The sequence below is a fragment of the Pristiophorus japonicus genome, chromosome X, assembly GCF_044704955.1.
Source record: "Pristiophorus japonicus isolate sPriJap1 chromosome X, sPriJap1.hap1, whole genome shotgun sequence".
Lineage (NCBI taxonomy): Eukaryota > Metazoa > Chordata > Chondrichthyes > Pristiophoridae > Pristiophorus > Pristiophorus japonicus.
Window position 1 is genome coordinate 36,684,469 of NC_092010.1, and position 12,453 is coordinate 36,696,921.

Below are 12,453 nucleotides of genomic sequence, written 5' to 3' on the forward strand. Positions count from 1 at the left end.
TCGACGCACTGTGGGATATTTTGCTATGTCAAGAGGTGCAAATTAAATGGGAGTTGTTGCCGTGTGGGGAACATGTAACTTGTGAACTGGAAAAGGGCATTTTGAATTACTAAACGGTTTAATTATCTCTCTGTCCTGTGCAGTTGAAAGACTTTAATTCCGTACATTGGTAAGAGGAGAACACGTGGGAGCCCAGGGTCAGTCAATGTGTGACTGTGCTATTTGCCCATGGGCACAGTATATTCTCCTGGTGTTTGTCAGCATTTTCTTACCTTCACCTGCAGACTTGCGGAGATCACCCTCTGCTCCAGCACCTCAAGGTACCGCAGGGCCTCGAGATCGACTGGAAATGCCCACTTCTCCGGCTTCCACTTCTCCACCATTTCCTTAGTAACTGACTGCTCCTTATTATTGCTAAAGATGGAGTCTGAGAAAGGAGAGAAATTAGGGACATAAACACGGAGTTAATAGATCTCAGATAGGGCTACTATTGGACTCAAAACCTGTGCGTTAGGGAGGGGGGTAAATCAGCTAGGAGTTTAGCTTCTGATTGCTGTTCAGTAACCCTGGCTGGAAATTGCATAGTGTGGGTATCAGGTGCATAGTGTGAGATCAGCCATGATCTTATTAAATGGTGGAGCAGGCTCGAGGGGCCAAATGGCCTACTCCTGCCCCTATTTCTTATGTTCTTATGTTAGATGCGTACAGGACTGGGCTCAGCTGTGATGCCCTCCCCAGTCAAATAGGCTGCCAATACTCACTGTCCAGGTTCGCATAGGAACAATGTCAACTGGGAGAGTTGCCCGAGGGACTTGGCAACTGTGGAACTGTAGCCCATTAATAGTCAGCACCTTTGGAAAGTTATGTATTAAAGAAAAACTGTAGATACAGCTTGCAAACTATATAGATACTTCTGCTGGTTGAGGCAGAAATAGCAGCCAACAAATTGGAAAATGTAAAACTTGCCCTCAAGAAAATGCTACCTTTTATCGTCACGGTAAACCTCTTTGTTTTGCGGGAGACTTTCAGTACAAAACACAACAGAACCTCTACAATCCTGCCCAGCAGTCAGATAAACAGAACCCTACCTGTTTTCTCTCTTGTACAAGCTTGGCTGACGTAGTCCATGTGTTTGAGGATTTGTTTGTGCAAGGCCTTTTCCCGTACTCCCCGGGGATGGAGTGCTTTCAGCAGGAAATGTAGCTCCTCCAGGCTGTCAATACACCACCAGCCTCTCTGCATCTCTGCAAAAGATGAAAAAAAACACACAATTAGTGAATGATTGTCACGGCAGATTCAAGCGCTTCTGATAGGAGGACAAATGTTGAGATGTTGCCCTTCAATCCTAATGCTTCCGTGTGCTGTTTAAATTGTAAATAAATACTACAGCCATTTTAGCGTTCAAAATCAAATGTATCTAAAGTTAAAATAGGTACTGCCCAGTTTTCTGTAACATCCAAGATGGCGGACAGGGTCCAGTCCATCTATCAGATATTTTCAGAAAAGGGGGTAAAGTGTGAACTTATGTAGGATTATCCTATAAGGAGAGATAGAATCACAGAATGGTTACAGCACAGGAGGCCGTGCTGGCTCTCTGCAAGAGAGCTTCAGCTAGTCCCACTCCCCCGCCCTTTCCCCATAGCCCTGCTGAGTAGATTGGGCCTATACTCTCTGGAGTTTAGAAGAGTGAGAGGTGATCTCATTGAAATATACAAGATTCTGAGGGGGATTGACAGGGTAGATGCTGAGAGGTTGTTTCCCCTAACTGAAGTGTCTAGAACTAGGTGTCACAGTCTCAGGATAAGGGGTCGGCCATTTAGGACTGAGATGAGGAGGAACTTCTTCACTCAGAGGGTGGTGAATCTTTGGAATTCTCTGCTCCAGAGGGCTGTGGATGGTGAATCATTGAGTATATTCAAGGCTGAGATCGATAGATTTTTGGACTCGAGGGGAATCAAGGAATAGTGCGGGAAAGTGGAGTTGAGGTCGAAGATCAGCCGTGATCTCATTGAATGGCCGACTCCTGCACCTATTTCTTATGTATAGGAGTTGGTGACTAGTGAGTGGTTTGACTGTTGGCTGTCACAGCTAAACAAACACACGAAGGTCCCGACTGAAGTTCCACGTTAACACTCTATAGTGTTTTTTTTGTAACATTGTATTTTGGGGCAATACTGGGAGGGATCATTTCACTGTCACATGGAAAAATCAGGTTGTTTCCTGGCTATGCATTTCTGGCATCAAAGGCAATTTGAGCTTCATGACCCTTTGGCTGGAGAAGAGATGATCTTGCAGTCATAAAATCACGGAACAATACAGCACAGAAAGAGGCCGTTCGACCCATTGTGCCTGTGCCAGCTCTTCGCCCCACTCCCCCTGTAAATTTTTCCCCGTATCCAATTCCCTTTTTCGGTGTAGGTGGAGTTTTGGAGATGCTTTTAAAAGACTATTTTTACTGGAGAAAAGTGTCCACAGCAGCTCAGTGCTTTAATGGACTTTTGATGTTACACATATTGTAGTGCATTTGCTTCATGGGTTCTTTGCTTAAGAATTCACAGCTACACATTTGCCGTGAAGAACTAGCTGGTTTATGAGCAAAGGTTTAACAATGAAATTGAACACGACCAGTTCATCCACCAGGCTCACAACCACCTGCTTCATCGTGTATCCCCCGAACCCAACTGGCTGGGGTTTTATTGAGTTGTGTGAACATCACGTGACTGGCTGAGCCACTCAGTGCAACAGCTCCACAACTACTTTAAACTAAACATTAAATCAAGTGCCACTTTTGGTAAGGGCACTCGAATCCATACATTTAGACATTAAACCTTAAAGGAAACTTAGCTCAAATAAAAGTTTGGTTTCCAGGGGTGATGATGCACTCCAGTCCCGCTGGCGCCCACCTCTCGCGGAAGGCCGCGAGCGTACCGGTGGACACCGTGTGCTCCATCTCCAGGGACACCCTGGTGCGAATGTAGCCGCGGAAGAGAGGCAGGCAGTCGGGCTGAACGACCCCCTCGACCGCCCGCTGCCTGGACCGGTTAATGGCACCCTTGGCCATGCCCAGGAGCAGTCCTACGAGGAGGCCCTCCGACTGCCCGTTCCCCTCCGCACAGGGTGCCCAAAGATCAGGAGCATGCAGCCAAAAATTGAGGAGCAGCCCCTTCGCTACAGCTCCACAAGCATGCTCACAGGTGCATACATTACACACAAGGGAAGTATTTTGCTTAGCTTCAGTCCTGATGCTTCTGTGTGTTGTTTAAGTTAGAAATAAATACTATAGGAAGCTTAGCCTGTAACTGTGTTGTTCCATGTGTTTGGTTACTGAGCAAACTGAAAACGTATTTACTGCAATTGTGTTCATCATAGCCTCTGCAGGGGAAGTACTGTACGACAGTCAAAAGAGAAAATTATTCTTTAAACGCTAAAGTCATAACCAATGGCTGTGTGGTACTGAGCCGTACAGACCAGATTCGATCCCCAGTCTGTACTGCATTCATTTATCTCAGGCAGGACAGCACGTGGGGCACTGCAATTGGCCTCGAGTGTCCCTGGGATAGGGAGGAGGGGAAAAGTCAGTCCGAGTTCCCCTTCCTGATCACCAGGAAGCTCAGTAGGCCTAGGTGTGTTTCACCAACTGAGCATGCATTAAGAACATAGGGACAGGAGGAGGCCATTCACTCCCTCGAGCCTGTAACATTAGGAACAGGAGGAGGCCATTCAGCCCCCTCGAGCCTGTTACACAGGAACATAGAAACATCGAAAATAGGTACAGGAGTAGGCCATTCGGCCCTTCGAGTCTGCACCACCATTCAATAAGATTATGGCTGATCATTCACCTCAGTACCCCTTTCCTGCTTTCTCTCCATACCCCTTGATCCCTTTAGCCATAAGGGCCATATTGAACTCACTCTTGAATATATCCAACAAACAAACTGGCATCAACAACTCTGCGGTAGAGAATTCCACAGGTTAACAACTCTCCGAGTGAAGAAGTTTCTCCTCATCTCGGTCCTAAATGGCTTATCCCTTATCCTTAAGACTGTGTCCCCTGGTTCTGGACATCAGGAACATTCTTCCTACATCTAACCTGTCCAGTCCCATCAGAATTTTATATGTTTCTATGAGATCTCCTCTCATCCTTCTAAACTCCAGTGAATACAGGCCCAGTTGATCCAGTCTCTCCTCATATGTCAGTCCTGCCATCCCGGGAATCAGTCTGGTGAACCTTCGCTGCACTCCCTCAATAGCAAGAACGTCCTTCCTCAGATTAGGAGACCAAAACTGAACACAATATTCCAGGTGAGGCCTCACCAAGGCCCTGTACAACTGCAGTAAGACCTCCCTGCTCCTATACTCAAATCCCTTAGCTATGAAGGCCAACATGCCATTTGCCTTCTTCACCGCCTGTTGTACCTGCATGCCAACTTTCAATGACTGATGTACCATGACACCCAGGTCTCGTTGCACCTCCCCTTTTCCTAATCTGCCGCCATTCAGATAATATTCTGCCTTCGTGTTTTTGCCACCAAAGTGGATAACCTCACATTTATCCACATTATACTGCATCTGCCATGCATTTGTCCACTCACCTAACCTGTCCAAGTCACCCTGCAGCCTCTTAGCATCCTCCTCACAGCTCACACCGCCACTCAGCTTAGTGTCATCTGCAAACTTGGAGATATTACACTCAATTCCTTCATCTAAATCATTGATGTATATTGTAAAGAGCTGGGGTCCCAGCACTGAGCCCTGCAGCACCCCACTAGTCACTGCCTGCCATTCCGAAAAGGACACGTTTATCCCGACTCTGCTTCCTGTCTGCCAACCAGTTCTCTATCCACGTCAGTACATTACCCCCAATACCACATGCTTTACTTTTTCACACCAATTTCTTGTGTGGGACCTCGTCAAAAGCCTTTTGAAAGTCCAAATACACCACATCCATTGGTTCTCCCTTGTCCACTCTACGAGTTACATCCTCAAAAAATTCTAGAAGATTAGTCAAGCATGATTTCCCTTTCATAAATCCATGCTGACTTGGACCGATCCTGTCACTGCTTTCCAAATGCACTGCTATTACATCTTTAATAATTGACTCCAACATTTTCCCCACTACTGATGTCAGGCTAATCGGTCTATAATTCCCCGTTTTCTCTCTCCCTCCTTTCTTAAAAAGTGGTGTTGCATTAGCTACCCTCCAGTTCATAGGAACTGATCGAGAGTCGATAGACTGTTGGAAAATGATCACCAATGCATCCACTATTTCTAGGGCCACTTCCTTAAGTACTCTGGGATGCAGACTATCAGGCCCTGGGGATTTATCGGCCTTCAATCCCATCAATTTTCCCAACACAATTTCCTGACTAATAAGGATTTCCTTCAGTTCCTCCTCCTCCTCACTAGACCCTCTGTCCCCCAGTATTTCCGGAAGGTTATGTGTGTCTTTGTGAAGACAGAACCAAAGTATTTGTTCAATTGGTCAGCCATTTCTTTGTTCCCCATTATAAATTCACCTGATTCTGACTGCAACGGACCTACGTTTGTCTTTACTAATCTTTTTCTCTTCACATATCTGTAGAAGCTTTTGCAGTCAGTTTTTATGTTCCCAGCAAGCTTCCTCTCATACTCTATTTTCCCCCTCCTAATTAAACCCTTTGTCCTCCTCTGCAGAATTCTAAATTTCTCCCAGTCCTCAGGTTTGCTGCTTTTTCTGGCCAATTTATATGCCTTTTCCTTGGATTTAACACTATCCCCAATTTCCCTTGTTAGCCATGGTTGAGCCACCTTCCCCATTTTGTTTTTACTCCAGAAAGGGATGTACAATTGTTGAAGTTCATCCATGTAATCTTTAAATGTTTGCCATTGCCTATCCACCGTCAACCGTTTAAGTATCATTCTAGCCAATTCACGTCTCATACCATCGAAGTTACCTTTCCTTAAGTTCAGGACCCTAGTCTCTGAATTAACTGTGTCACTCTCCATCTTAATAAAGAATTCTACCATATTATGGTCACTCTTCCCCAAGGGGTCTCGCACAACAAGATTGCTAATTAGTCCCTTCTTATTACACATCACCCAGTCTAGGATGGCCAGCCCTCTAGTTGGTTCCTCAACATATTGGTCTAGAAAACCATCCCTAATACACTTCAGGAAATCCTCCTCCACCGTATTGCTACCAGTTTGGTTAGCCCAGTCAATATGTAGATTAACGTCGCCCATGATAACTGCTGTACCTTTATTGCACACATCCCTAATTTCTTGTTTGATGCTGTCCCCAACCTCACTACTACTGTTTGGAGGTCTGTACACAACTCCCACTAGCATTTTCTGCCCTTTGGTATTCCACAGCTCTACCCATACAGATTCCACATCATCCAAGCTAATGTCCTTCCTTACTATTGCGTTAATTTCCTCTTTAACCAGCAACGCTACCCCACCTCCTTTTCCTTTCTGTCTATCCTTCCTGGATGTTGAGTTCCCAGCCTTGGTCACCCTGGAGCCATGTCTCCGTAATCCCAATTATATCATGTTCCTTAATAGCTGTCTGCGCAGTTAATTCGTCCACCTTATTACGAATACTCCTCACATTGAGGCACAGAGCCTTCAGGCTTGTCTTTTTAATACACTTTGCCCCTTTAGAATTTTGCTGTAATGTGGCCCTTTTTTGATTTTTGCCTTGGGTTTCTCTGCCCTCCACTTTTACTTTTCTTCTTTCTGTCTTTTGTTTCTGCGCCCATTCTACTTCCCTCTGTCTCCCTGCATAGGTTCCCATCCCCCTGCCATATTAGTTTAACCCCTCCCCAACAGCACTAGCAAACACTCCCCCTTGGACATTGGTTCTGGTCCTGCCCAGGTGCAGACTGTCCAGTTTGTACTGGTCCCACCTCCCCCAGAACCGGTTCCAATGTCCCAGGAATTTGAATCCCTCCCTCCTGCACTACTCTTCAAGCCACGTATTCATCTTAGCTATCCTGCAATTCCTACTCTGACTAGCATGTGGCACTGGTGGAGGCCATTCAGCCCCTCGAGCCTGTTACATTAAGAACAGGAGGAGGCCATTCAGCCCCTCGAGCCTGTTACATTAAGAACAGGAGGAGACCATTCAGCCCCTCGAGCCTGTTACATTAAGAACAGGAGGAGACCATTCAGCCCCTCGAGCCTGTTACATTAAGAACAGGAGGAGACCATTCAGCCCCTCGAGCCTGTTACATTAAGAACAGGAGGCGGCCATTCAGCCCCTCGAGTCTGTTCCACCATTCGATGAGATCATGGCTGATCTGTGATCTAACTCCATATACCCGCCTTTGGCCCATATCCCTCAATATATTTGATTTAAAATTAACAATTAACATCAACTGACATTTGCGGAAGAGTGTTCCAAACTTTTATCACCCTTTCTGTGTAGAAGTGTTTCCTAATTCACTCCTGAAAGGTCTGGCTCTAATGTTTAGACTATGTCCCTAGTCCTAGACTCCCCAACCAGCGGGAATAGTTTCTCTCTATCTATTCTGTCTGTTGCCCTTAATATCCTGAAAACTTCCATCAGATCACCCCTTAACTGTCTAAATTCCAGGGAATACAACCCTAGTTTGTGTAATCTCTCCTCGTAACATAACCCTTGAAGTCCGGGTATTATTCTGGTAAACCTGAGCTGCACTCCCTCCAAGGCCAATATATCCCCCCTACAGTGTGGGGCCCAGAACAGCTCACAGTGCTCCAGGTGTGGTCTAACCAGGGCTTTGTACAACTTTAAAAAAATAATTCAGATGTGGGCATCGCTGGCAGGGCCAGGATTTATTGCCCCATCCCCAGTTGCTTTTGAGGTGGTGGTGGTGAGCCACTGTCTTGAACCGCTGCAGTCCGTGTGGTGAAGGTACTCCCACAGTGCTGCTAGGGAGGGAGTTCCAGGATTCTGACCCAGCGACGATGAAGGAACGGCCGATATATTTCCAAGTCAGGATGGTGTGTGACTTGGAGGGAAACTTGGAGGTGGTGGTGTTCCCATGAGCCTGCTGCCCTTGTCCTTCTAGGTAGTAGAGGTCACGGGTTTAGGAGGTGCTTAGCAGCATCTAATGTATTCTACATTGTATGTTCGGTATTGTTTCTTGAAGCTCTGAGCTGCTCTGGGGTTCCTGTCAGTGTCAGAACAGCTGATGTTAAAGAGCTGCAGTACCACCGCTGTCCAGTAGAGAGAGTTCTAACAACAAGTATTTACAGAGTTGGGCTTGGCATGAAGCATTAAGTTTGGCTACGGTTGAGAATTAAAAACATTCATTTCAAGCAAGGCAGGTTAAAGAAATAGCTCCATATCATAATTTTTTTGTACAAAATTCTGTTCCATCTTCTTCAAATTTACAGCGACGCTGAAAAGTGCACACAATAACTTATGTAATGTATACCAGATGATCACCCATGGCGATGCTCACAGTGAGTCAGAGAATACGCTGTTATATAACAACAAAGTGTGAAGGAAAGTGTGACACAAGAAGTGCATGTTAGGTGTCAGTTGTGGCTTAGTGGGCAGCACTCTCGCCTCATAACATCAAAAGGTTGTGGGGGTTCAAGGCCCACTCCAGAGAGCAAAGCACAAAATCCAGTGCAGTACTGAGGGAGTGCCGCACTGTCGGAGGGGCAGTGCTGAGGGAGCGGCGCACTGTCGGAGGGGCAGTGCTGAGGGAGCGGCGCACTGTCGGAGGGGCAATGCTGAGGGAGCGGCGCACTGTCGGAGGGGCAGTGCTGAGGGAGCGGCGCACTGTCGGAGGGGCAGTGCTGAGGGAGTGCCGCACTGTCGGAGGGGCAGTACTGAGGGAGCGGCGCACTGTCGGAGGGGCAGTGCTGAGGGAGAGCCGCACTGTCGGAGGGGCAGTGCTGAGGGAGCGCCGCACTGTCGGAGGGGCAGTACTGAGGGAGTGCCGCACTATTGGAGGGGCAGTACTGAGGGAGCGCCGCACTGTCGGAGGGGCAGTACTGAGGGAGCATAGAAATGTAGAACATAGAAAATAGGTGCAGGAGTAGGCCATTCGGCCCTTCGAGCCTGCACCGCCATTCAATAAGATCATGGCTTAACATGCAACTTCAGTACCCCATTCCTGCTTTCTCGCCATACCCCTTGATCCCCCGAGTAGTAAGGACTACATCTAACTCCTTTTTGAATATATTTAGTGACTTGGCCTCAACAACTTTCTGTGGTAGAGAATTCCGCAGGTTCACCACTCTCTGGGTGAAGAAGTTTCTCCTCATCTCGGTCCTAAATGGCTTACCCCTTATCCTTAGACGGTGACCTTGGTTCTGGACTTCCCCAACATTAGGAACATTCTTCCTGCATCTAACCTGTCTAAACCCGTCAGAATTTTAAACGTTTCTATGAGATCCCCTCTCATTCTTCTGAACTCCAGTGAATACAAGCCCAGTTGTATGTCAGTCCCGCCATCCCGGGAATCAGTCTGGTGAACCTTCGCTGCACTCCTTCAATAGCAAGAATGTCCTTCCTCAAGTTAGGAGACCAAAACTGTACACAATACTCCAGGTGTGGCCTCACCAAGGCCCTGTACAACTGTAGTAACACCTCCCTGCCCCTGTACTCAAATCCCCTCGCTATGAAGGCCAACATGCCATTTGCTTTCTTAACCGCCTGCTGTACCTGCATGCCAACCTTCAATGATAGATGTACCCCATGACACCGAGGTCTCGTTGCACCTCCCCTTTTCCTAATCTGTCACCATTCAGACAATAGTCTGTCTCTCTGTTTTTACCACCAAAGTGGATAACCTCACATTTACCACATTATACTTCATCTGCCATGCATTTGCCCACTCACCTAACCTATCCAAGTCGCTCTGCAGCCTCATAGCATCCTCCTCGCAGCTCACACTGCCACCCAACTTTGTGTCATCCACAAATTTGGAGATACTACATTTAATCCCCTCGTCTAAATCATTAATGTACAATGTAAACAACTGGGGCCGACGGCGCACTGTCAGAGGGGCAGTACTGAGGGAGTGCCGCACTGTCGGAGGGGCAGTACTGAGGGAGTGCCGCACTGTCGGAGGGGCAGTACTGAGGGAGCACCGCACTGTCGGAGGGGCAGTACTGAGGGAGCGGCGCACTGTCGGAGGGGCAGTACTGAGGGAGCGCCACACTGTCGGAGGGGCAGTCCTGAGGGAGCGCCGCACTGTCGGAGGGGCAGTACTGAGGGAGCGGCGCACTGTCGGAGGGGCAGTACTGAGGGAGCGGTGCACTGTCGGAGGGGCAGTACTGAGGGAGCGGCGCACTGTCGCAGGGGCAGTACTGAGGGAGCAGTGCACTGTCGGAGGGGCAGTACTGAGGGAGCGGTGCACTGTCGGAGGGGCAGTACTGAGGGAGCGGCGCACTGTCGGAGGGGCAGTACTGAGGGAGCGCCGCACTGTCGGAGGGGCCGTCTTTCGGATGAGACATCTTTCAGATGAGACTTTAAACCGAGACCCCATCTGCTCTCTCCGCTGGACGTAAAAGGTCCCATAGCACTATTTAGAAGAGCGAGGGAGTTATCCCCGGTGTCCTTTGGCCAATATTTGTCCCTCAATCAACATCACTAAAACAGATTAGAAACATAGAAATTTACAGCGCAGCAGGAGGTCATTTCGGCCCATTGTGACCGCGCCGGCCGACAAAGAGCCACACGGCCCTCAGTCAGCAGCCCTAAAGGTTACATATAAACCTGTGAACAATGGCAGAAAGGCAAAGAGCACCCAGCCCAACCAGTCCGCCTCACACAACTGCGACACCCCTTATACTGAAACATTCTACACTCCACCCCAACCGGAGCCATGTGATCTCCTGGGAGAGACAAAAACCAGATTAAAAACCCAGGCCAATTGGGGGAGAAAAAATCTTGGAACATTTCTCTCCGACCCATCCAGGTGATCGACACTAGTCCAGGAGATCACCCTGGACGTATTCGATTCCCTGCTGTACTTACCATTACATCTGCGCCGTCCAACAAAAGGTCATCCAGTCTAATCCCAATTACCAGCTCTAGGTCCGTAACCCTGCAGGTTACTGCACTTTAAGTGCCCATCCAACCATCGCTTAAAAGTGGTGAGGGTTTCTGCATCCACCACTCTTCAGGCAGCGAGTTCCAGATCCCCACAACCCTCTGCGTAAAGAAGCCCCCCCTCAAATCCCCTCAAATCCCCTCTAAACCTTCCACTAACCACCTTAAAACTATGCCCCCTCGTGATAGACCCTTCCACCAATGGAAATAGGCCTTTACTTTCCACTATGTCCAGGCCCCTCAATATTTTGTACACCTCAATGAGGTCACCTCTCAACCTCCTCTGTTCCAATGAGAACAAACCCAGCCTATCCAATCTGTCCTCATAGCTAAGATTCTCCATTCCAGGCAGCATCCTAGTAAATCTCCTCTGCACCCTCTCTAGTGCAATCACGCCTTTCTTATAATATGGTGACCAGAACTGCACGCAGTACTCCAGCTGTGGCCTAACCAAAGTATTATACAATTTAAGCATAACCTTCCTGCTCTTGTATTCTATGCCTCAGCCAATAAAAGCAAGCATTCCGTATGCCTTCTTAACCACCTGGCCTGCTACTTTCAGGGATCTGTGGTCAAGCACTCCAAGGTCCTTTTGTTCATCTACACTATTAAGTGGCCTACCGCTTAATGTGTATACACTTTCCTTAGTAGCCCTCCCAAAGTGCATCACCTCACACTTCTCTGAATTAAATTCCATTTGTCACTGCTCTGCCCACCTGACCAGTAGATTGATATCCTCCTGCAGCCCATGACGTTCCTCTTCATTATCAACCACACAGCCAATTTTAGTGTTGTCTGCAAACTTCTTAATCATACTCTCTATATTCAAATCTAAATCGTTGATATATACCACAAAAATCAAGGGACCCAGTACTGAGCCCTGCGGAACCCCACTGGAAACATCCTTCCAGTCACAAAAACATCCATCAATCATTACCCTTTGCTTCCTACCTCCAAGCCAATTTTGGATCCAACTTGCCATTTTGCCCTGGATCCCATGGGCTTTAACCTTCATGACCAGTCTACCATGTGGGACCTTATCAAAAGCCTTGCTAAAGTCCATATATACCACATCATACGCACTACTCTCATCGACCCGCTTGGTTACCTCCTCAAAAAATTCAATCAGGTTCGTCAAATACGATCTTCCCTTAACAAATCCGTGCTGACTGTCCCTAAATAATCCTTGCCTTTCCAAATGTAGATTCATCCTGTCTTTCAGGATTTTTTCCAATAATTTTCCCACCACTGAGTTTAGGCTGACAGAGCTGTAATTACTCGGTCTATCCCTTTTTCCCTTCTTAAACAAGGGTACTACATTAGCTGTCCTCCAATCCTCCGGCACCATGCCCAGATCCAAAGAGGACTGAAAAATGATGGTCATTATCACATTGCTGTTTGTGGGAGCCTTCTGTGCG

At 47.6% G+C, this 12,453-nt stretch overlaps 1 protein-coding gene across 4 annotated transcripts in view; it reads right to left on the reverse strand.

The window, feature by feature from the left end:
* The window catches only part of LOC139240984 (bromodomain adjacent to zinc finger domain protein 2A-like), a 181,143-nt gene that overhangs the window by 13,779 nt on the left and 154,911 nt on the right, over nucleotides 1-12,453 (reverse strand). For all 4 annotated transcript variants that reach the window (XM_070869628.1, XM_070869625.1, XM_070869627.1 and 1 more), the window contains exons 21-22: nucleotides 1,089-1,244; nucleotides 273-427 (exon numbers count right to left, since the gene is read on the reverse strand). In XM_070869628.1, the coding sequence (XP_070725729.1) occupies nucleotides 273-427; nucleotides 1,089-1,244 (311 nt within the window). The remainder of the gene's footprint in view (nucleotides 1-272; nucleotides 428-1,088; nucleotides 1,245-12,453) is intronic.